The sequence below is a fragment of the Lathyrus oleraceus genome, chromosome 5 (assembly GCF_024323335.1).
Source record: "Lathyrus oleraceus cultivar Zhongwan6 chromosome 5, CAAS_Psat_ZW6_1.0, whole genome shotgun sequence".
Taxonomy (NCBI): Eukaryota; Viridiplantae; Streptophyta; class Magnoliopsida; order Fabales; family Fabaceae; genus Lathyrus; species Lathyrus oleraceus.
Genome location: NC_066583.1, coordinates 223,284,316 through 223,309,870, shown reverse-complemented (window position 1 = coordinate 223,309,870; position 25,555 = coordinate 223,284,316). Strand labels below are relative to the sequence as shown.

Below are 25,555 nucleotides of genomic sequence, written 5' to 3'. Positions count from 1 at the left end.
TTGACCTTGATTCACTAGAGTCAACTTGTCCACCAAAAGCACATCGGATTTCTGACTCTCTCTAATCTCATCCAGAATACCACTTGTTAACTTCAACATTCCCAATTTAACACTATTGTGAGTACTCTCACACACCAAACTCAAGTCTCTAAACTGCTCAATTAAATCCAATTCCTTAACCATTAACATAGACATATGCAATGATTTCCGACTCAATGCATCAGCCACTACGTTTGCTTTACCCGGATGGTAATTCAAACCAAAGTCATAATCCTTCAGAAACTCTAACCATCTCCTCTGTCTCATATTCAGCTCTTTCTGATCAAACAAATACTTTAAACTTTTATGGTCACTGAAAACCTCAAATCTTGACCCGTACAAGTAATGTCTCCATAACTTCAGAACAAATACCACGGCTGCCAACTCTAAATCGTGTGTCGGATAGTTCCTCTCATGAACCCTCAGTTGTCTCGAAGCATAAGCTATAACCTGCTTATTCTGCATCAACACACCACCCAAACCCAACAATGAAGCATCACAGTAAACCTCAAATGATTCCGATGGACTCGGTAATATCAGAATAGGAGCAGTAGTTAACCTTCTCTTTAACTCTTGGAAACCTTCTTCACATTTTGAGTCCCAAACAAACGCTTGCCCCTTTCTGGTCAACATCGTCAACGGTAACGCCAACTTAGAAAATCCCTCGATGAACTTCCTATAATATCCTGCAAGTCCAAGAAAACTCCTTATCTCAGAGACTGACTTCGGAGCTTCCCACTCAGATACCGCTTCTATCTTAGAAGGATCAACAGCAACACCATCTCTTGAAATTACATGACCAAGAAAACTAACCTCTTCTAACCAAAATTCACACTTTGACAGTTTAGCAAATAACTTCTTTTCCCGCAGAACTCCCAAAACCACTCTCAAATGTTCAACATGCTCTTCTTCAGATTTCGAATACACCAAAATATCGTCAATAAACACCACAACAAACTTGTCTAGGTACGGATGGAAAATCCTATTCATATACTCCATAAATACTCCAGGCGCATTAGTCACACCAAAAGGCATTACAGAATACTCATAATGTCCATACCTTATTCTGAAAGCAGTCTTCTGAATATCCTCAGTTTTCACACGTATCTGATGATACCCAGATCTCAAATCTATTTTGCTGAACACACTCGCACCAACCAACTGATCCATCAAATCATCAATCCTTGGCAAAGGATACCGATTCTTGATCGTCACTTTATTCAGTTGCCTGTAGTCCACACACAACCTCACAGTACCTTCTTTCTTCTTAACCAATAACACTGGTGCGCCCCACGGTGACACACTCGGACGAATAAATTTCTTATCCAACAGATCTTCCAACTGACTCTTCAATTCAGTTAACTCAACAGCAGACATACGGTACGGAGCCATTGACATCGGCCTAGTACCAGGTACCAAATCAATCGAGAACTCAACTTCACGCTCTGGCGGTAATTCATTCACTTCTTCAGGAAACACATCAGGAAAATCACACACCACAGCTAGATCGCAAATCACCAGTTTATCTTTAGCCTCCAAAGTCGCTAACAGCATAAACAACTCTGCCCCATCTGTTACTGCCTCATTCACCTGCCTTGCTGATAGAAACAAACTCTTTCCTTCCTCATTCTCAGGAAAAATCGCAGTCTTATCAAAACAGTTGATATAAACTCGGTGAAACACCAACCAGTTCATACCCAGAATAACATCAATCTGCACTAGTGGAAGACACACTAGGTCTATTCCAAAGTCTCTACCAAAAATACTCAAAGGACAATTTAAACAAACTGAAGTAGTAGTCACTGAACCCTTCGCAGGAGTATCAATCACCATACTTCCATGCATCTCAGATATCTCTAACTTAAGTTTCACAGCACAATCCAAAGATATAAAGGAATGAGTAGCACCGGTGTCAATAATAGCTACAAGAGGGAAGCCATTAATATAACACATACCTCGGATCAAACGATCATCTGCAAAAGTCTCAGAACCCGATAAAGCAGAGACCTTGCCTCCCGACTGGTTCTCTTTCTTCGGCTTAGGACACTGTGGGCTATTATGACCCACCTCTCCACAGTTGAAACAAGTCATAGTCTTCAACCGGCACTCTGCAGCCAAGTGACCACCTTTGCCACACTTTAAACACTTCTTCTCAGCACTGGTACACTCATGGAAACGATGTCCAGCCTGACCACATCTGTAACACTTAGCAGGGGCACTGGAGTCTCCCCCACTAGGCCTCTTCATCCCACTCTGTCGCTGGAGACCCTTGCCAGCTGCATACGGTTTCCCACGATCATTCTGATTCTTGCCTTTCCTATCAACCCTCTGCTGATAGCTCTCCGCTCTGGCTTTGGTATCCTGTTCAAAAATCCTGCAACAGTCAACCAAATCAGAAAACACTCTAATCCGCTGATATCCAATAGCCTGCTTGATCTCGGGACGTAACCCGTTCTCAAACTTCACACATTTCGAGAATTCCCCAGTAGCCTCATCATAGGGAGTGTAATACTTCGACAGCTCTGTGAACTTAGCAGCATACTCAGTAACAGACCGGTTGCCCTGCTTCAATTCCAAGAACTCTATCTCTTTCTTTCCTCTAACATCCTCTGGAAAATACTTCCTCAGGAATCTCTCTCTGAACACAGCCCAAGTGATCTCAGCATTCCCAGCAGATTCCAACTCAGTGCGGGTAGCAACCCACCAATCATCTGCTTCTTCTGACAGCATATGCGTACCGAACCTGACCTTCTGGTTCTCGGCACACTCAGTCACTCGGAAGATCCTCTCAATCTCCTTCAACCACTTCTGAGCGCCATCTGGATCGTATGCTCCCTTGAACATTGGAGGATTGTTCTTCTGGAACTCACTCAGTTGACGAGCAGCTCCCATTCCCGCAACATTCGGATTCCCTCCAAGTACTCCAGCTAGCATACCCAGAGCCTCAGCAATCGCAGCATCGTCTCTACCTCTTCCAGCCATCTCTATTCTGAGTTAATCCAACAAAATAAAACAATAAGTACTGATAGGGTTACACAACACCTATCCCGTACAGGGAAAACAGAATAATTATGACTCGACTCGACCAACCAGGCTCTGATACCACTAATGTAACACCCTTCTAAAATACCCCAAATATTTAATTAAAATAGCAATATATCAATCAGAGTAATTATGCAATTAAGGGTGTCACACAATCATTTCACACCATTCACCATAATAACTGTCATGCTCTTTTATTAATTCAAAACATAAAGCATTTGCACAATACGCAGCGGATAGAAATCAAATCAATCATGCAGAACATGTAACACATTACATGTAAAATTATTCAACAAGGTAAAACATCCCGTCCCGATGTTACATCTATCAGAGCATGACCCACTAAGGAGACTACACTAGACTCCAAGCACTAGCTTCTACTCAATCACTGCTCGTTACCTGAAAAATAGTTGTAAGGGTGAGTTCCTCAATCGATATAATAAGCATTATAAAATATCATGCAATGTTAAGTAATTTAACACATTTCATCACCCTAATCATAACACACATTCAGTAACGGCACATCAACTCAAACATCATACTCAACACCAACATAAAGCACACGTATAATCTCAATTCATACTCAACACCAACACAAAACACACATATAATATTGGAATACATCCATTAATATTATACGCCATACATACACTATGCAATGAGACTCCATGCATGCGGTACCGACTATTCGTGAACATATAGTTCAACTTCACCGACCAAATCCAGGTACGGCTACCAAGCTCACTAGTCCCACTCATTTGAGACCTAGTGACTCACATCACTAATTCCTCACCATGGGAATTAGCTACCACCCCAAGGGCCATGCTATGCACGCTAATCACCTAGCATGCAAACATCAACAACAGTCCAAAATAACTAATATCACTAATTCCTCACCATGGGAATTAGCTACCACCATAAAGGCCACATTATGCTATGCCAAATCACCTAGCATGCAACATCAACAACAATCCACAATGGACATATGCTCACACTCTAAGCCATAAAACAGGCCATCCACAATTACATACATAATATATACATTCACAACATTATGCATATTTTCACACATCATCAGCATATTTATCACATAATTATATCATGTCATGCCAAATAATTCAGTCACAGTATTAGCACACTCTACTAATACCCATCCTACTCAAAACAACGGGAAATAATCCCTACTATATCACACACCGATATAGGCCAATCACCAATTATGTTCACAACATTAAAATATTAATTTTTCACTTTTCCAACAGTGTTAACCGGTTAACGCCCTGGGTTAACCGGTTAACGCAACACAGAACACGCTTTCTGGCAAAACTCAACAGTGTTAACCGGTTAACGCCCTGGGTTAACCGGTTAACGCAGACAAAACAACAATATTTTCACAACCCACAACAGTGTTAACCGGTTAACGCAAGCAAAACAGCAATACCTCACAATTCCTAACAGTGTTAACCGGTTAACACCCTGGGTTAACCGGTTAACGCAAGACAGAAAGTTGTTCCTGCGCTAACACGGAGCAGAATGCAGAATTCTCCGCATTTTCCGCCGTTTGGGGACTTCCGGACCTCCGATTCCGATTCCGTAAAAAGCTATACGTTCGGGAAATCACAACTCACACAAATACAGATTCAATTACAGTTTTCACATCATCTATTCATCACAATTTTTCAACATTCATAATCCAATTAGGGTCAAATCAACGGCTTATCACTACCCATTACATGTTAACCCATAATACCCATTAAACGACGATAAACCCCCTTACCTGAGTTAATCCGGCAATCCTTGAGCCTCAAGCTCTTCTCTTCTCCAACCTTCTTCCTCTTGCTCTGCCTCTTTGCCCTTTTCCTCTTTTCAGCCGCTTCTCTGCTTTCACGTGAAAACTCTTTTTACCAAAATGGAACTCTTTTTCCTTATTTCCAACTTATATATATTTTCCAATAATTATTATTCCAATAATAATAATAATAATAATAATATTCCAATAATTCCAATTATTTAATTAAATTAATAAATATAATATTAACTTAAATTAAATAATTATCTTATTTTTATCGGGGTGTTACAGACACTGCCAAGTATGCCTCACCTTCACTAAGACACTTGAGCAAGATACCTTCAGGCATATTTTTGAATAGTTTGTTCCCTATGATAACATACCTTAAAGACCTATATTTAACCTTTCTATTGGTCGATCATGTTGGGTTCTCAAGATATTCCACTATTGGTTTATGCCAATCAGTATCAGTCAAATCATCAATTAACTCTCATGACTTTCGTCTTGATACCTTGTATCCTGAGGCAATTTGTGCTCGATCATTTGCCTCTTAATTTTCAAGTTGAGGGACATGTCGAATATCCATATAATCGAAACACTTAATAAGCCGACTTACTATAACAAAGTGAATTATCAAATTCTCCTTAATACACTTGTACTCTTTTGTTATTTTCTTAACAACCAACTCAAAATCACCTCTGACTTTGACTCTTCCTGCCCCCAAATCCAACAAGATTTCAAGGCCAACTATTAAAGCCTCGTATTCGACCTCGTTATTTGAGCAAGAGTAGTCAATTTGTACTTAAATTTTGTCGGAATCTTATCAGGAGAAATTACTAAGATTCCAATTCCAGTTCCATTTTTATGGCTGGAACCATCTAAACATAATTTTCAAGGTTCCAATTTCAAATGATTTTGAGGTGTCTAGACTGTCGCATGATCTACGATGAAGTCAGAGACAACCTTCCCCTTTATTTCCTTTAAAGGCATATACGTCAGGGAGTATTAAGTAAGGGAGAGAGCCTATTTTCCAATTCGACTATGCAAAATTGGCTTGGATAACGTATGCTTAATGCTATCAAAATATGAAGAGACATAGACATCAACATGTTTTATATAATGTTTTAACTTCATACATGAGAAATACAAACAAAGGCACATCTTTTCTATCAGACTATACCTAGTTTCTGTGTCATTCAAAACTCAACTGAGATAATAAATGACCCTTTCGACGCCATTATCATCCTCTTGTGCTAACATGCTTTATGTTCAAGTATGAAGCAAAAATGTACAACCTTGTCCACTTATTCCTAATAGGAGGAGACAATATTGGAAGGTGCATCAAGTAATCCATTATTTCATCAAAGGTCTTTTAATGCTCTTGTTGCCATTGGAACTCTTTCTTTTTTAGGCGAAGTAACGACGAAAATGCTCAAAACTTGCCACTAAAGTTTAAAATAAACCTCCTAAAAAGATTAAATACCTTTTGATGCTCTTGTTGCCATTAGAACTCTTCATTTTTTAGGCGAAGTAACGAAGAAAACGCTCGAATCTTGCCACTAAGGTTCAAAATAAACCTCCTAAAAAATTGATTTTCCCCAATAGAGATTGGAGCTCTTTCTTGGTCGAAGGAGGTCGAGTCTCCATGATAGCTTTAGTCTTATTCTGTTTTATCTTAATTCCCTTCTTATGGACCATAAAACCAAGGAAATCTCCATCCTACACACAGAAAGCACACTTAAGAGGGTTCAAGATGACCACTTTCTGATATAGACTTAATGACTATATCATGAATGTATATTTTCATAAAAGTTTCGATATAGTAATGGAAAATCGAATTCATTACCGTCTGGTATGTTGCCTTAACATTCTTTAAGCCAAATGACATCACTACAGACTCATAAGGGCCTAAGGCTCCTGAACATCAAAATACTGTCTTCTGCACATCCTCATCTGCAATAAATATTTGGTTATAATTAGAATAACCATCATCCATACTAAGATAATCGAAACCCGCTGCTAAGTCGACCAACATATCGGCAACATGCATTGGATATTCGTCTTTTGGGGTTGCAGCTGTCAAATCTCTGAAGTCTATGCAAACCCTCAATGTTTTGTTCTTCTTAATTACTAGAACAATGTTTACAAGCCACTCGACATACCTTGATGTCCTTATGAACTGGCTTATTAGGATTCTTTCAACCTCGTCTTTTATTTTTGACATAACCTCTAGTGCAAACCGTCTTGGTATTTGTTTGATCGGATTTTTACTATGTTGTAACGGCAGCTTGAGCTCCACCAATTCTCTTCTTAAACATGGAATTTCATTATAATCCCAAACAAAACAATTTTTATACTCTTGAAGTAAATTAATTACCTCTATTCTCAAACCTGGGTCGATGTTGGCGATGATGTACGTCGGCCTCTTGTTAGTTCCATCATCCAAGTCGATTTCCTTCAATGGATCCTAGGCCTGCATCTTTATTTTTTATGCTATGAGATCCTTTTAGAAACTCAAAGGCTCATCTTCATAGATGCATTCGAGCCTCTGGCCTTTCGTGCCAGCATTTTCCATGCCTGTTAAGTGCGGCTTATCGGGTGGTTTCATTTTGATATTTACCTCCTGCCTCACATCAAATATGTCTATTTCGTTGGCTTCGACAACCATATGTTATACTTAAGCCTCTAAGGACACTTTTAATCTATTCTCGGCTATATAAGTCGGAATTTGCTTTAAAGCGTCGAACTCATACATCACCATCGAATTCGTCCCCTCAATCAGTCGGTTGGATGGTGTCATAACTTCTCTCACCCATAATTTCTCTATCCCATGTGAATCAATGGGTTAGATGAATCCTGAGAGAATAAAATTCCTCCTCTAAAGGCATGTATGCAAACCCTGTTGGAGTGCAAGGTGCAATGATAGCTAAATTCTTATCAAAATTTCTCATATATACATGATTTACCTTCGCCATTAAATACCCTTGATCTGCCTCTATGTTCTCTACAATTCCATCATTCCTCCATATTGCAATCCTCTAATGGAGTGACGACGACACAACCCCTATACCATGAATCCACTCTCGACCAAGGAGTGGATTGTAACCCGCCTTCGACGCAGTCACCATAAACACACTAGGCCAGGTTATTGATCTGACTACCAAATCAACTTGTATAACGCCCATAGTGTGCCTCGTCTTTCCTTCATAGTTAGATAACATCATTTTGTGTGGCCTCCGATTAGTATCATATTTTCCTATTTTCCTTAGCAAAAAGTGGGGCATCATATTAAAAACAACCTTTCCATCAACCAAAATCTTATTAACAATGGTATTTTAGACATTGGCTCTTATGAATAGAGGCTTCAAATGGCTCTTCATTCCCTCATCAAGTCTATCAAAGAACACATTTTTCTTCTCGATGTAGCCATTATTCATCACAAAGTAGCATACAGGTTTATGCCTTGCCATTTCTTCCTCATCATAATCTTCTGTTTCCTCCACCTCAGTGACATAATCATACTCCCTTGGAAGTACTGAAACTACATTACATATAACGTCAGAATCATCCTCCGTCCCTGAATCAAAATTATTAGTTTCCATCTCATCATCCCTGAGTGGCGGCTCCTCCTTCGCTTTCCCTTTCTCTTTGATTGCCTTTGGGGAAAACAACTTCCTTCATATTGGCTTCTTAACTTAATCACTTACTTAGTTTTGATACGGTTTATTATTACTTGACTTAGCAGCCTCCCTCTTAGCTTTCTTCTTTCTTTGGAATCTCCTCCACTAGATTCTCGACATTGAGTTTTTCCCTATGTATTTGTTGGGCCCATAAGAGCGCTTCTATGACACCTGGAATTTCTCTTGATAATTCAATAAGGAACCTCTACCCATCTCAAAGTTTTTTCCATTTCCGGTGGTCAAATCCCTCTTTTCCTGCAGGTCAAGCCCACTTCCCTTAGGGAACGTTGGCTGTTGTAACATAGGTGTTGGTATTGTTCCTCTGATAAGTCGGGAACTGCTGTCTCTTATGGGGAACTCCCTTTTTGTCAAAGTAGAACTAAGGTTTTTTATTCTTCCGTTTTCCTCTCTGTTGCGCGTGTCGATAATTTTCTACCTCCTTAACATCCTTTTATCACACTGCATCTTGGGCAGAGCATCACCTCCGGCTCTTTAGCCTGGCATCGATGAAGGAAGTTAACTAGACCTTCCTCAGTTTTGGGGTAGACAGACTGCATCTGATTTTCGTTGCTTTCAACAACTTCCTCTCTAGCCTGCATGTTAAAATATTCAATAATTTCGACCATGTTGATCTCTACAGGTTCGACATAGCGGGCCTCCCCGACCTGTAGCAGATCATAATCAATCTTCATTGGTGCCTTACTCTTTCCAGCAAACTTCAACCTCCCGTAATTCAGAGAATTTTTTACAAGATCCTTGAAAAGAAAACATTGTGAAGTTTCATGCCGCAAAAAATTGTGATATTTTCATAAACTTCTTTTCTTTCTTTGTTCTAACGGTGGCACTTTTGCACCGTGTGTCACTAAGATTTGGCCATCTGTTACCAATAGATCAAAGATCTCATCACACATGGTTACATGGAAAGTATATGTTTTCTTAAGGAATTTGTCACTCTTTTTAGGTTCTGCATGGTTCTTCTCATTTGACGGTGTAAGAAGCTTATAAACATATGGGTGTCTTGGCTTTAACTCAGTCAAGTCAACCCTGTTCCCTTCAACATGGTTGTATTCGACATCCAACCACAGGTCATCGTCATCCATGACAACGTAAGCCACCCGTTCTTTCCTACTTTTGTTCACTATGGCTTTCTCAACATTCAACTATTCGACCTATCGAACTCTATCTCCCAATTGGTCCATATCGCTAAGATATTGTGTATCTTATTTGTTTCTAATAGAATAATCCAAGCCCCCAACGGCCATCTCGACTAGTTCTTTTTCATGCACTTGGATAAAGCACCTTGTCTTCAACAGTCGGAACCTATTTAGGTAATCATCGATGGATTCAGTGAACGTTCGTTTCACACTTAACAACTCTTTGAGACTGATCTTAGATTGTCTTATATAAAACTATTTGTGGAACAACCTTTCTAAGAGAATCCAATCATTAATGGAATGCACAAAGAGAGTTATAAATCATGTAAAAGTATTTTTTGTAAGAGAACTAGAAAAGTACCCCATCCTTAAGTTATCATTATTCACTATGTGCCCCACTTCAATCAAATATCGAGCGATATGTTCTACTGTGAACTCATTCGTATCACCAGCAAATTTGGTGAACTTAGGGACTTTCCATCCCCTTGGGAGTTTCGTCTATAACACGTACTCTGACAATGGAAATGTATAGTTTGGCCTTTACACCATGTTGTTACCACGAAATATTCCTAAGGCAGGATGAAAGCACAAGTAATGAAAGAGTCATGTGAATGTGGGGATCATACCCTACCAAAAGATAAAGAGATGTTGGAAGCAAGCAAGAAAGAAAAAACAAACCAAAGGACGAAGCCGACAAGGAAAGTTGGCTCCGTCGACAGGCCATTCTGTCGACCAACGCAAGGTTTGGGACTTAAAGAATTATAGTCAAATGTGCAGAAGACAGCTTCGCCCTAACGTCTGGGCAGGAGAAATTTGAATTTCAAAATAAAATAGCAGTTCCAAAAGGAATAAGAGTGCCATAATGTGGAGCAGTTAGCAAGACATGGGTGAGGCGGTTATGCAGATCGTGTGACATAACAACTGCTAGTTTCTAGGAGTTAGCTTATGAGTAATTTCCTCTAGTTTAGTATAAATAGGAGTATCCCACAAGGGGCTCGGGGTGTTCACTCTGTACTACGAAATCACTTGTGAGAAAACTTCCCATTCCCAGCGCGAGGAAGCAAGAGTTTTTTCTGAGAGTGCTATGTACGTGAATCACCACATTTATTTCAATGCAACTTCCCTGCTTTTCAATTGTTCCCGTTGAACATTTTATCTTAATTTCTTTTACTTTTGAGTTATCATTTTACGTTGTCGTTTATGTTGTCGACACTGATTCTATTACGATAATAGAGTTCACCAAAAGCGTGTTCATCGTATACCTCTTTTGAATGTTGTAGCACTGTCGGTCACGAGTCACCTACAAGCGATAACATTGTCTAAAACCGTTCGTGTGGAAAAACCCTACGCTTGTTCGACACTTTGTTAGGAGCCGTTCCTCACAAAGTCATTCCGTCAAAGTTTGGACAAGTCTCACTTGCACTAGCACATGTCCTAGGATCAACTGGTCGATCCTGCAAGTAACCCTTCGTTTTAAAGCCTAGGGAGGACCATCGGCTGTTTACCAATTTCCACAGTAAACAAAATGGCACGCCCATTGGGACGGTGCTAGAGCAGTTGTGAAATTGCATGAAACTTAGAAGTGGCAAGCTAAATAGTAAGCCACGAAGTAGTGTGAAATTGTCAGAAACTAACACTGATGAAGTTCCACAAGGAACTTTATCAAATACGGAAACAGTAGTCTCACAGGTTGCCACTTTGCCGCCGATGACAAGTGCAGCCCTAACCATGTCGACTACGGGTGCGGTTGGAACATCAATTCCTCAGCCTCCACCGGGGGATTCAGGATCAACGATAACGATGTTCGGACCTTATATGCCTCGCTTTGGCACCACAGATCCACTTTATTGAATGTTGTATTCCTTAATGCCAGGATATCAGTCGATATCCAGTGCATCACTGTTTTCAGATACAAATCCTCCCTTGCAAGGATCAGCACAAGGGGGCAACATAAGGAACACTACTCAGAACAGAACCATTCCGCTGTCGAACACTTCAGTAGCGGTGTTGAGACAACAAATGGACGATAGTAACCATGAATTGGTTAACATGTTGACCAACCAGATGGGCACATTCTTCAATCCACTAATACAAGAAACTGCTGAAACAAACAGACAGGTGGCGAACCAATTGACACGCTTGTGCAATTTTCTGGGGGCACCGGCCCGATAGATGACGCCAACGATTAGACCGACTATTCCTGTGCAGATAGAGATAGGGGCAGCGGAGGAGGAGACAGTCCACGAAGGACAAATCATTAGACCCCTTCAACATCAAGGCGTCGAATCAGGAGTTGCGTGACGTAGCCAGATGGTAATGGTTAACCGACACCAGGATGTTGATAAAATCATCGACCAACGTCGACAAGAAGACTTGGCGGTGGAAAATAATTTGACAACTATTGTCGAAAGGATTATGGCTAGAAATGGCATGGGTGCTACATTACAAAGGCCATTATACGCTTCCCCGTTAGCTGAATTTATTCTCCAAGCCGAGGCACCTAGGGGGATGAAAGTGCCTAAGTACACTAAATTTGGGGGAGAGCCTGGTGAATCGACAATAGAGCACGTCGCCAGATACTTAATAGAGTCAGGGGATCTAGCTCATAATGAATGTTTAAGAGTAAAAAACTTCCCCTCCTCCCTGACCAAGGTTGCCTTCACATGGTTTACTTCGTTGGCCCCGAGTTCAATCGACTCATGGGCTAAATTAGAAAAGAAGTTCCATGAACAGTTTTACGAAGGACACTCCAAAATTAGTTTGGCAGAATTGTCTAGTATTAAGAGAAGGTTTACTGAAAGTATAGATGATTATCTGAATCGGTTCAGGTCCTTAAAAGCTAGGTGCTTTACGCAAGTGCCAGAACATGAACTAGTTCAAATGGCCGCAGGAGGTTTAAATTATTCCATTAGGAAGAAGATAGATCCAACTTTTGTGAAAAATATGTCACAACTGGCTGACAGAGTCCGACACCTAGAACGATTAAGGCTAGAAAAAGTTAGGCACAATAAGTCTAAGAAAGAAAAGGTAGCGTTTATCGAATACGACGCGACAGACCCAATACATGAGGCCGATTATGCTTCATCGACCGAATTAGAAATCGACGTGGCTGAACTAAAGTCAGGATCCGCCTATGAGTGTCACTCATTGCTGCCTGCGCAAGGAAAGAATCCTGTCGAAAACAACCCAAAATTCCCTGCGAAAACTTATACTTTCGACGTGTCGAAGTGTGAGGAAATTTTTGACTTATTGGTCAAAGATGGGCAGATGGTGGTACCTCCTAGTACTAAAATACCACCGTTGGAACAAAGACAGAAAATAGGGTTTTGTAAATATCATAACTATCTTGGTCATCACACCTCTAATTGTTACCTTTTCAGGGACTTGGTTCAGAAAGCGATTCAAGAAGGCAGGCTGAAATTTGCTGGCCGCAGAATGAAGATCGACGCTGATCCTCTTCACCAGGAGGAAGCCCTGTTCGTGGAGCCAGTCGAGATCAACATGGTCGAGATCAGCGAATATGATGAGGCCAACATGTTAGAGCAAACTGGGGAAAGCCCAGATGTCGATATAGCTGGAGTTTACCCAAGGGCTGATGAAGACTTGGTGGATTTTCTGTATCACTGCAAGAACAAGGGTTCACAGGTGTGCCTGTGCGCCAAGTGTGGTGCCGTCACCGACAAAATAGCAGCAGAGAATTTCTAGAAGCTGCAACTGGGTAAGAGCAAAAGGAATATGCCAACCAGGGGTTACCAGAATGGAAGAGGCTCAAAAAGGGCTGTGGGAAATAACCCATCAAGGCCTAAAAGCTTCGTGCCGTCGGCAAGTGCTCCTAGGGGTACTTGGATCAAGCCTCATGAAAGGCAAGACACCCCACAAGGGGTTGCTGCTGATGCTAGAGGAGGTCTGGTAGTCAACTACAGGCGTGAATTCAAGTCTGAAAAGAGGACTCATATCTCTGAAAACTATTTGGGAAAGAAGCTCATGTCGAGGACTCAATGGAGACGTTTTCAGAGGTGTAAACAGGCCGAAAGAGGCGCTACAAGAGGCATGACCAGCGAGTTGAATGCTGGGAAGAAAATTATTGTGAAAGTCGACACAGCAGCGAAGGAACGGATAAGAGAGTATGTTCGTCGACCAGATGAAAAATGTTCTGATGAAGTGACTGATGACTTCAATTCAGGATCTGAAGCAAGCCTCGACATCCTGGTTAACGTAGTGTCAATCCTACCACAAGAATACAAGTGTGTGACTGAAGTCGAAGGGTCGGTGGAAAATGCTGACGCTGAAGAAATGGCTTTGCACCAACCAAGATGTTATTTTGTGCTGAACGATGGTGCTGCTGAAAGCCAAGAGGCAGTGTTCGAAAGACCAACGATGAACATGAAAAACCATTTGAAACCACAGCTGATCAGGGCAAAAGTGGAAGGTGTAACCGTCAACAAAATTTTGGTCGATTGTGGTGCCACGGTCAACATCATGCCACACCATATTCTGAGGAAGATTGGCAAGTATGATAACGACATCAGGTCTAATAACGTGGTCTTGTCAGACTATGGAGGAAAGACGAAAAGCACCATGGGAGTGATTATGGTGAATGTCACAGTAGGTTCAGTGACCAGACCGACACTATTCATGGTGATAGACGCTAGGCCAAGTTACAACTTGCTACTTGGCAGAGAGTGGCTACATGGCATCGGAGTTGTACCATCTTCAGCACACCAAAGGCTGGTGATTTGGAGAGAGGATGGGGTGGCCGAAAATATCGAGGCCGACCAAGGATATTTTATGGCCGATGTGAATAATATCGGCAAGAAGGAGTTCGAAAGAAAGCTGGCCAACATCTCTCCTTGCTTCCCAGCTGAGGATGTATATGCTAATCTAAGTGAAGCTTTCGTCTTTCTAACTCTACATGAGACTCACGGCTTCATTTGGGATGTGGAACGCCTAAATGATCCACCATACACAGGTATCCGGCCGACAGGCTGGAGGGACGTCAATGATGAAGTCTGAGTTAGAAGCTCTAAGAAAGATTTCGGCATACGTTGTCGAGAACAAAATAAAGTCGGCTCTAGAGGCTGAAGAAAACATGGCTGTTGAAGCTTGTGTGTTGAATAAAGGGGGGCATATGGCTATTGGGCCAAAACTCCCAGACAAACCAACTTTGGCGAAAAGGATTGTCGACATGTAGAGTCTGGACTGCATTTACGACAGTGAACCTTTAGGGTTCGAAAAAGACCCAAAGGCACCAGAGAAAATACGACCAAAAGACCCCTTGGAAGAAGTCGACCTTGGCGAAAATGGCGAGAAAATACCAACATATATAAGCGCCAACATCGACAACAAACTAAAGTTTGAGGTAATATCCATGCTTAAAGAATTTAGAGATTGTTTTGCTTGGGATTATAATGAAATGTCTGGTTTAAGTAGAGATTTGGTCGAGTTAAAGTTGCCCATAAAAGCTAGAAGAAAACCAGTGAAACAGACGCCCAGGCGTTTCGCCCCAGAGATCATGGCAAAAATAAAAACAGAAGTAGAAAGACTCCTAAAAAGCAAGTTTATCCAAACTGCAAGGTATGTCGAATGGTTGGCCAATATTGTGCCAGTCATAAAGAAAAATGGGTCTTTAAGAGTGTGCATTGATTTTAGAGATCTAAATGATGCCACCGCAAAAGATGAATATGCCATGCTTGTGGCTGAGATGCTGGTCGATTCGGCCGCTGGTTTTGAATATTTAAGCATGTTAGATGGTTATGCTGGATATAACCAAATTTTTATTGCAGAAGAAGACGTGCCGAAGACGGCGTTTCGATGTCCAGGCAGCATACCAGAGGGTAATGAACTCAATGTTCCATGACTTCATTGAAGATTTCATGCAAGTCTATATTGATGACATTGTGATAAAATCCAATGGTCAGCATACTCATGTCGACCATCTCCGAAAAGCCTTCCTGAGGATGAGGAAATATGGATTAAAAATGAATCCATTAAAATGCGCTTTTTGTGTGCAGGCAGACGACTTCCTTGGTTTTGTGGTGCATAAAAAGGGTATTGAAGTAAACCAAAGCAAAAAAAAAAGCCATTATGGACGTCAAGCCTCCGTCGACCAAAAAGGAGCTGCAATCCTTTTTGGGAAAAATAAATTTTCTTAGAAGATTCATATCAAATCTAAGTGGCAAAACAAAAGCGTTCTCCCCACTACTTCGACTGAAGAACGAAGAGTTCAAATGGCAGGATGCACACCAAGAGGCATTCAACAAAATCAAAGAGTATTTGACTAGGCCTCCAGTATTGGCCCCTCATGTTAGGCATAGGCCAATGAGACTGTATATTGCAGCCTCAGAATCGACTATAGGAAGTATGTTAGTCCAAGAGGATGAAAAATGCGTCGAAAGACCTGTGTATTACCTTAGTCGAATGCTTAATGATCCTGAAACTAGGTATAGTGATATAGAAAAACTATGTTTATGCCTGTATTTCTCTTGTACGAAATTAAAGCAATATATCAAGCTTGTTGATGTGTACGTATCTTCCCACTTTGATATTATTAAACACATGTTATCTAAACCAATTTTGCATAGTCGAATTGGAAAATGGGCTTTAGCGTTAACAGAATATTCCCTGACATACGTACCCTTGAAAGCGATGAAAGGGCAGGTAGTAGCAGACTTTCTTGTCGACCATTCAATGGTCGAAATGGCGCAGAATTACGTAGATTTAGCACCATGGAGGCTATACTTCGATGGGTCAAGACATAAGCTTGGATCTCAGATATGAGGAGTCATAATTTCTCCAGATGGAATTCCAGCAGAGTTCAAATACAAAATCGAAGGGATATGCACCAATAATGAAGCAGAGTATGAGTCACTGATCACGGGACTTGAACTACTGCTGGAATTGGGGGCAAGGAATGTCAAAATTATGGGAGATTCGGAGTTAGTGATTAAACAAGTATCAAAAGAGTATAGGTGTGTTAAAGAAAATCTGATCATGTACTTCGTGGTTACCATCAGACTGCTCAAGAGGTTTGAGCAAGTCAATCTCCAACACATACCATGGCAAGAAAACCAAAGAGCAAACAATTTGGCGCAGGAGGCTTCAGGGTATAAAACGTCGAAAGACCAGGACGAAGAGATCCAAGTAAGAGAGAAAGTACGAGCAACAGTGTTGTCACCGTCAGATTTGGCAATCGTGAAGTTAGGGGCAGTAGATAAAAATCATTTTGAAATTATGGTTGTTGACGATGAGAGAAAGAGTGATTGGCGTAAACCGTAGTCCATTACTTACGTAATCCTGTGGGGTCGACAGATCGAAAGATAAAGTATAGGGCCCTTAACTACGTCTTAGTAAATGATGAATTATTCAAAAAGACAGTCGAAGGAGTGTTATTAAAATGCCTGGGGGAAAGTGAGGCATACGTGACTGTGTCGAGCATACATAGCGGGGCGTGTGGGGCACATCAAGCAGGTTTGAAGATGAAGTGGCTCTTGATGCGTTCAGGAGTTTATTGGCCTTCAATGCTGAAAGATTGCATTGAATTTGCTAAAGGTTGTCAAGAATGCCAATTGCATGGGGGCATACAGCATGTGCCTGCAAGCGAGCTACACACAATTGTGAAACCCTGGCCATTTCGAGGATGGGCTTTGGACGTTATAGGAGAAATAAAGCCAGCCTCATCGAAACAACAAAGGTATGTGTTAGTCGGTATCGACTATTTCACAAAATGGGTCGAAGCCGTAGCATTAACAAATATGGACCAAGAAGTTGTGATAGACTTTGTCCAGAGTTACATCATTTGCAGATTTGGCATCCCAGAAACTATCACAACCGACCAGGGGTCAGTTTTCACTGGTCGAAAAGTGCAAGAATTTGCAAAGGAAATGGGCATTAAGTTACTGACATCTACCCCCTATTACGCACAGGCGAATGGCCAAGTCGAAGCGGCTAATAAGGTGATCATCAGCCTAATAAAGAAACACATAGGAAAGAAGCCAAGGAATTGGCATAAGACGTTAGACCAAGATTTGTGGGCATGTTGAACGTCACCAAAAGAAGCAACTGGAACAACCCCATTTCGACTGGTGTATGGGCATGACGCAGTACTGCCAGTAGAAATTCAGGTCCAGGCAGTCAGAATCCAAAGGCAGTATGAAATACCTTCTGAAGATTACTGGAGTATGATGATAGACGAATTAGTCGACGTAGATGAAGAAAGAATGCTAGCATTAGACTCTCTACAAAGACAGAAAGAGAAAGTCGCCCGAGCCTACAATAAAAGGGTGAAAGGGAAAGTATTTGCTGTCGGAGATCTGGTTTGGAGGGTAATCCTGCCTATTGACAGAAATGATAGAGTTTTGGGTAAGTGGTCCCCAAATTGAGAGGGAGCGTTTAAGGTTTTGCAAGCCTTTTCTGATAACGCCTACGAGGTCGAAGAGTTGGCACCAGACAGGCGGATTTTAAGAGTAAATGGAAAGTACTTGAAAAAATACAGGTCTCTCCTTCAAGAGGTCAAAATTTTGGCAGACTAAAATAAATGTCGAAAAAATAAAGTTGGAGATAATTATGTTAGATACCAGCTGCAAAGGCACAAAAAATAAGTAGACAGTGCTAAAGGCAAGAAAGATAACATTAATGTGGCAAGAAGCCATTGTTTAAACATTACAAAAAAATTTGTACAATCAATAAAATCGGTCAAATCTGGCCGAACTTGGATTGGAAGGATTTGAGTTCGAAATTGTAGTGCAGAGACGCAGGCTCCAGGGTGTCGGCATAGGCTTTAAGCTCCTCAAGCTTCCCTTCGACAACCATAAGTTCTTCACCGACCGCTAAGGCATCACGGGTAGTTTGTTCCACAGTGGCCTGAGCAGGTTGTAGCACTTCGTCGACAAAACGGGACTCCTCCTTAACAATTGAGTCCAACTCATTATCCAAGGTGGCAATTTGACGTTGAAGGGCATCGATTTGTTGACGTAGCTCAGTGGCCCTTGCTTGTTTGGAAGTCAATTCCTTCTGTCGCTCCTCCATAGACATCAACATACTGGTAACTTCCACGTCGGCATGCATCACCAACTCCCATTTCTCCTTCACAGAGGCCTCAGTATCAGCAATTTGGCGCTCAGTGTCCCGAACGCTGTCAATATGGCGCAACATAGGCACCAAGATTTGTTCTAGAGCCGCCATTGCAAGTCTGGCATAATCAGAGAGTTGGAGATCCTTTAGCTGGGCAAGTGCGCTCAGAATCTCTGGACCGACAGCAGGTTCATGCATGAGCACGAAAAGAAGGTTAGAGTTCAAGGCGTGCACGCGGATTTTGTCCATAAGAGCCTTAGTTTTCATCGCCTCAGGGCCCATTTTGCCATAATGGAATTGCTCAGAGTCTGAAGAAACATCACGCAATTTCACCAGATTGCGGAGTCTGGCAATTGCCTTTAAAGCAGAAGGCTTGATCGCCAGCCCCGGGAAGGTCGAAGGAGAAGTTGCTGACGGAGAAGTAACCTGAGGAGAAGCAGTCGACAACGGAGTAGCGTGGGAGGACTGTTGTTTGTTGGTGTCGACACCGATTGGCTCCCGTGGATCCTGCAAGGAAGTTGAAGAGAGACTCGAGTCAGAACTAGTCGAACTGGAGTCCAGGTGCGTCGCAGGACTAGTGACCGAATCAGAGTCATTGTCACTAATCTGGAGAGGAAATTCAATGGACTCACCAGCGGTGTCGACAGATTGAAAGGGGCGAGCTAGGGAAGAAACCGGCGACGCGGGAGTATAGTCAGCGACAGGTTGAGTTGGCTCAGTAGAAGCATCAGCCTGCAGCAAGAAAAATGCGTAAGAGAAGCGCAACAAAAATCTAAAAGAATAAATAGGAAAATGGGTAAATACCTGTGTCGATGCAGGGGAGACTGCATCCTGATTTGTGTTCCCCAAGGCAGTAGCGGGGGAGGGACCAGTCGACGGTGAAGCTCCCACGGCTGAAGCAGGGACCGTACCAAGGTTGGAAGCGTCGACCACAGGAGTGTCGTCATCTTTGACAAGAACCTCTGAAGGAGGCGCTGTATGATGCCTCTTCTTTTTATTTTTGCCACTCTTGGAAGAAGAGTCATGTTTCTTCCTTTTGTGGCCATGATGGCTTTTGGATTTATGTTGGGAGGTGTGTTGGAGACACGAAGAGAGGTTATAAGCAAATAGTCTAGCCAAAAGAGCAGACGAGCCGACAAGAAATACCTCAGTGCCCGCGGGAGCAGAGTGTTTGTGTTTTTTGGATTTTTTGGAGGCAGAAGAGACAGTAGGTTCTGTCGAACGTGGTTGACCCTGCACATAAGTGAAAAATTAGCAACCACGTAATGTTCCCCTGTAGAAGGCACAAGAGCAAATAGAAATGCTTCAGAGAGGGGCATACAGAAGAACTGGGTTTCCTCAAGACTTGAGAAATGGGGTGCCCATCATCGTCAGAAGATTGCTAAGGAGCAGCCTGCAAGAAGAGAAAAGATGGCTAAGGATAAAAGTAAGGGTCAAAGGAAATAGTAATTCAGCCAGAGTCGAACCTGAGCCTTTTGTGTCGAAGGAGTAGGTTGATCAGCAGATGCAGAACCTGCATGATTTAGAGGGAGCGCTGCAAATAAATACAAGAAATGCAAGTGAGCGACGAAGTCCAGTTAGAAGAGAGCGTTAGAATTTCCAGAAAAGCGTTACCAAGTTGTGTGGTTTCAAACATGCTAACATATTGAGGATCAATATGAAGTGGCCCTGAGTATTCAGGCAGATAATACTTCGTTGGGACCACTCTGTTGGCTTTTCTCTTTTTAGAGGCGTTCTGTATGTACGAAATGGGACAATAGAACCACACCGAAACCAAATGACCAAAGGCCAAGGCCAATGGACTAGATGGCAGGGGAGGGAATTTGAGTTTTCCGAAGTGAAGGGCGTAAAGATATTTGTCTTTCACGTAACCAGGGATTTTGAGTTTCGAAAGTTGGTCGGTTATTTTCGCTTTTAGTTCGACCGCAGCCTCCCAGATGGTCCCCCGAAGATTATCTGGTCGATACACAACTTGGAAATAATTCTGGAAAGCACGAATCTGTTTGACATGGAGAGCCTTACATTTGGTCGACTTCGCCTGCAAACAAACAAAAGCCTCAGTTAATTCAGAACGTTTGGCATCAGGATCGCCAACATAAAGGGTAAAATAGGACTGCCACCAATCATGGAATTCTTTGGTACAATAGTAGGCTGGTCGAAAAGAAAGGGAAGGAAGACGTGGTCGATTTTTCCAAATATTTTCAAGTTCTTCTTCGACCTCGCTCCAAGGTTGGACGCAGAGGATATTGGCAAGCAACTCTTGAGAGGAAAACAGAGATTTGAGGACGAATTGGCAAAGGCCAAATTTCCTGGCCACCAGGTTAGGCTGGTAAGCCACTAGACCAGGATTACTGCTGGCAGTCTCCGCCGACAAGAAGCGAGGGACCAAAAAACGCCTCCAAATGAGGAAGGATTCATTCCTATGTTCCCCGTCAGCCGGAGAGAAAGGTCTAGTGAGCCACTCAGGACCCTCAGTTCGACGGCTAAAAGGGGCCATAAAGGGTTGGAAATCGACACGAGTCAACATGATGTTGAAGATTAGTCGAAACACCTAAAGGTTTGGGAAATTCTTGTCGATAGGTGTCAGGGGGATTAACCGTTTCCAGATAAGATGCCGTTCCTCTGGGGGACACGCAACCCTCCTCATTCCATAGAGGGCTACGTCTTTGGAGAAAGTGGCATTAAGCCACAATTGCAGAAACCAGAAGGGGCCATGGACCAATACGTTTTTCTTTCTGGAGTTCTCAGGGTCGAAGATTCTAATCTGGCAGAAAACCTCAAATAAAGACTCGTAGAGAGAGGCTAATATCAGTTGGCCCAAGGCAACATCACGCTCTTGGTGCAATTGGGTTTCCAGGAGAGCAAAATGTTTGGCTACCTGCATAGACCTTGAGCAGAAAACAAAGCGGGACAGCCAAATGGTCAAGAAAGCCACATGTTCCTCGTCGGTCACATGGCCTGCAGAAGTGGCGTGACGAACAATAAAGTTGTTGTATGTTGGTTTGCGAGAGTCGCCAACGTCGAACCTCAAGGAAACTGGCGCTATAGCCTCGCAGTCGAAGACTTCTCCAGTCGGTCTCAAGCCAGTGATGGCAGCAATGTCTAGAAGTGTCGGCGTGATCATGCCACACCTAGTATGGAAAGAGTTGGTCGAACTCTCCCAGAATTGAAGGGAGGCTAATAACATGCCACAAGACCAGGGAGGGCCACAGCGAGCAATCTGTAAAAGGGTATAGATGCATGTCCTTTTCCAGTGATCGATTTTCTCCGTTTCCAACCGGTCCATCCAAGCACAAAACTTAGGACAATTCCTGGGAGGAGCGGTCCTGAAGTTCCTATCGACGTATCGAAGGGAGAAGGGTTGTTGAGCGAAAATTACAGGTTCAGAAATGTGACTGGCGGGAAAAAGGGAAGAGTCGTTTTTAGTAACCTCTGGGTGTCGGTTTTCTGGGAGAGGACCTAGGAACGCTAAGGGTTCATTAGCTAGAGAGAGAGGAATCAATACCTGAGAATGCCAGATCTTCTCCTTTTCTTCTACCAATGGAGGCTCAGGGACATACTCCCTGCCATCAACGTTGATGGGCGGGTGAGTTCAGCAGCAGAAGGTTTGTTAGATTTGACCATGGAAAGAACAGAAGGTTTCTTCATTATGGAGTGGAAGAGTTTTCACAAAAGCAGAAAAACAAGTGAACGCTGAAACAAGAGAGCAAAAAAAGAGAAGAAGAAGAAAGAATGAGGGTTTTATAGAGCTTAAACTCTGAGCAGAGAAGTGGGAGTGGTTGAACTTCCATGGTTGACACGTATACTCACGTTCCCACGCCTACAGACACGTGGAGGATGTCGCATCCTGCGAAAAATCAACCGGCGAGCCTCAAAATAAAAACACACAGAGCCGCCACTAAACGTTATTTATCCCAAGATAGGGAAAGGAAACGCTCAGAGAAACCTGGAAAAGACATGGTCTCGCGACCAAGAGAAATGGGTTCGGGAGTCGGTTACGCAAGGGGAAGGTATTAGCACCCCTCACGTCCTAGGTACTCCTAGGGATCCACGTCCTAGAATAAAGAAAAGGTTGTTAAACATCACACACACACGGGGAACGCAGGTGGGGTTAAGAGGAACGGGCTCGATAAGGTATCGCACCTTATGCCTACATATCTTGTCTGGAACAAGAATCAGAGCCTCTGTAGTTCGGCTTACGCACGCCAAACAACACAAAACAACACAAACAAGCAAGAGTGGCAAACATGGAGCCCGACAACCACTGGATGGAATTACGTCGGCATCCGAACCAAAATATGTACAAAACGGCAAACGTGGAGCCCGACTGCCAATCACTGGGCTTACGTCGGCATCCGAGCCAAAACACACAATCAGATAACAAGCAAACACACGCAAAAAGAAAAAGGTTGCCCGGAGTGGTCTCGCACGACCACCTGCCTACATACCTCGTCTGGAACGAGGATCAGGGCGATGTAGTTCCCCTGAAAGGGACTAAATTGCTAACCAGAAACCGGGGAAAGATACACGACTAGGGAGCTGAGACTCGAGCCTAATGTTGTCATGCATCGTTAACCCTAAGTTCGGTTTTCTATCCTACTTGCATAAGCAAACTAACCTAACCAGGAAAGAAGCTAGCACACAAGCATACAATCATATATCATCGAATGAGAACAGGTATCTCAAGCAACACAAGCATGCCAATCAAATATCCACATAGCACCCGCTATAACCAAACAAGGGGGCTCAATCAATCAGGTTTGACTGCCTAAGCAATCGTCTGTACAGGCTGTGTTTGCTCTTAACCTTGCCATTACGAGGCTAAGGTGAAGCAGATGAAAGGATGAAGTGAGGATCAGACCTCACAGCTCGTATCCCTAACCAGGGAGAGCGTCTGACAAATGAGTATGGGTCCAGAATGGGGGAACCCTTCTATACTCGAAGACTCTGACACAACAGATCTTGGGCTTTTGATCTCAATGCTACAACCATGTAATGGGAGCAAGGAGAAGACTCAACTGAATAGTGGGGGACAGGTTGCTTGTCCCTACCTTCCACCAATTGCCTTACTTGAAGGACTTTTCCTGCTTGGGCTTAAAAATAAACATACACAAGCATTGCCTCTTAAGGAGGACTTCAGACAATTTGCCCGGCCCGATAACAGCCGGGTCTCCAGACTACATGAAGTAAGAAAGTTATACCTCTATGCAAGTTGCTTAAGCAAAGCAAAGCAAAGCAATAGTTCATAAGGAACTGAGCAACTAAAGTACCTGGAAACAATCAAACTCAGTCAGTACTCAATCAGACAAACTGTAAAGCAAACAGTTAAACAGCTTAAACAATACAACACAAAACAAGCCCAAGGCTTAAGCCCAAGCTCCAACACCTACAAAACAAGGTTATGTTAGTGTACAAACATCCACAACATCAATTAAAATCAACTTGTATCATTCTCCATGTGCATTGCCTTTTTGATCCTGAAAAATCAAGCAAATATTAGCAACTAGACCACTAGGCCAAGCCTAGGGTCCAAAAGCAAGAAAAAATCTAAAACAGCAAGGTATTCATCAACCAACATCAAATTATCATCAAACAAGAGCCAACATCATTGGTCTCATGTTTATATCATCCATCATATTCAATTCATGCACAAAAGAAGTCAAATGATGCCAAATGAACCACCAAACATACAAACAGAAGTATTGCCTTCAAATCCCTATCAAAATAAATCCAAAAATTCTCAAATTAAATACACCTAAACAGGGGTCAATCAAGGTCTACCATGTCAAATTTGAGCTTAATTGGGCAAATGGAACCATGTCAATGAAAATCAACAAAAACAGACACAATTTCATGCTTCAATTCACACCATCAATGCATACATCCACTTCAAAAATTCATATCTCATTGAAAACAAAAAAGAAATGGATGGGACCAAAACAGGAATGTCAAATTATGTGTCTACAACATGCATATCAAATTTCATGACCATACAATTCCATATGAGGATTTCCCAATCATTCTACCAACCTATGTCATATGAGCTTGCAATTTCAACCACCAGAAATGAAAAATCATGATCAAATTGAAAATGCAATGTAAAATTCCACAAAAATTCATACAATATCTCAACATGCTAATTAACCATCATGCAAAATTTCAGCCAATTCTAACATGTATAGGTCACTCAAAAAAATCCTGCAAGTTGACATAATGAGGTGTGACACAAATTGTCACACCTAAGTTCCAGAATTTGCTGCTCTCTAACCAGGTATCCAAAATTCATGAAATTTACATATAAATAATCCTCAATGAGTCAAGAACCACCACAAAAATTTTCAAGAATTTATTCTACATTATGAGCATTTCATGATCAAATTACAAACATGTATCAAAAATGGACATACAATGGAAAACCCTAGGTCAAATAAAATATTCCCCAAGCACAACTTTGACCAATAGGTCAAAAAAAACCTACACTCACCAAGGAAGCTATAGAAAAAAATTCCATATTTTTTGGATTTTTTTACTATTTTTTACGATTTTTTAAAGGTCATATGAATTTTTTAATAATTAAAATGAATTAACTTAAATTAATGAAATTGCAGTGGCATTATGGTAATTTTTGGCGCGGCGGGAAACATGTAATTTGAAAGTTTGAATGGCTTTTTGGATCAAACAGGTTCCATTATCGTCTTCCACAAGAATTTTTCCAGAAACATGAAAAAATCGAAGAACACCAAACGTTAACGAAAATGGACATGGCCATATCCGTTGGACTC

At 42.0% G+C, this 25,555-nt stretch overlaps 2 protein-coding genes across 2 annotated transcripts; one reads left to right on the top strand and one right to left on the bottom strand.

The window, feature by feature from the left end:
• The first annotated feature begins 12,014 nt into the window (after window positions 1-12,014).
• LOC127079836 (uncharacterized) lies at window positions 12,015-13,409 on the top strand. The gene is made up of 3 exons (XM_051020203.1): window positions 12,015-12,252; window positions 12,472-13,027; window positions 13,220-13,409. The coding sequence occupies exons 1-3, from the start codon at window positions 12,015-12,017 to the stop codon at window positions 13,407-13,409; spliced, it is 984 nt and encodes a 327-aa protein (XP_050876160.1).
• A 4,986-nt stretch (window positions 13,410-18,395) lies between these two features.
• LOC127079835 (uncharacterized) lies at window positions 18,396-19,496 on the bottom strand. Its single transcript, XM_051020202.1, has 2 exons — window positions 19,406-19,496; window positions 18,396-19,280 (listed from the first exon to the last, which is right to left on the bottom strand). The coding sequence occupies exon 2, from the start codon at window positions 19,053-19,055 to the stop codon at window positions 18,396-18,398; it is 660 nt and encodes a 219-aa protein (XP_050876159.1). The 5' UTR covers window positions 19,056-19,280; window positions 19,406-19,496.
• Window positions 19,497-25,555: the final 6,059 nt, after the last annotated feature.

Excerpts from the sequence above, each read along its gene's own strand:
- LOC127079836 (XM_051020203.1), top strand. The coding sequence starts at position 12,015 with ATGGTAATGGTTAACCGACACCAGGATGTTGATAAAATCATCGACCAA. Across the intron at positions 12,253-12,471 it reads TAAATTTGGGGGAGAGCCTG|AATTGTCTAGTATTAAGAGA; the intron begins GTGAATCGACAA and ends TTAGTTTGGCAG. Across the intron at positions 13,028-13,219 it reads GAACAAAGACAGAAAATAGG|CGAATATGATGAGGCCAACA; the intron begins GTTTTGTAAATA and ends GGTCGAGATCAG.
- LOC127079835 (XM_051020202.1), bottom strand. The coding sequence starts at position 19,055 with ATGGGCCCTGAGGCGATGAAAACTAAGGCTCTTATGGACAAAATCCGC.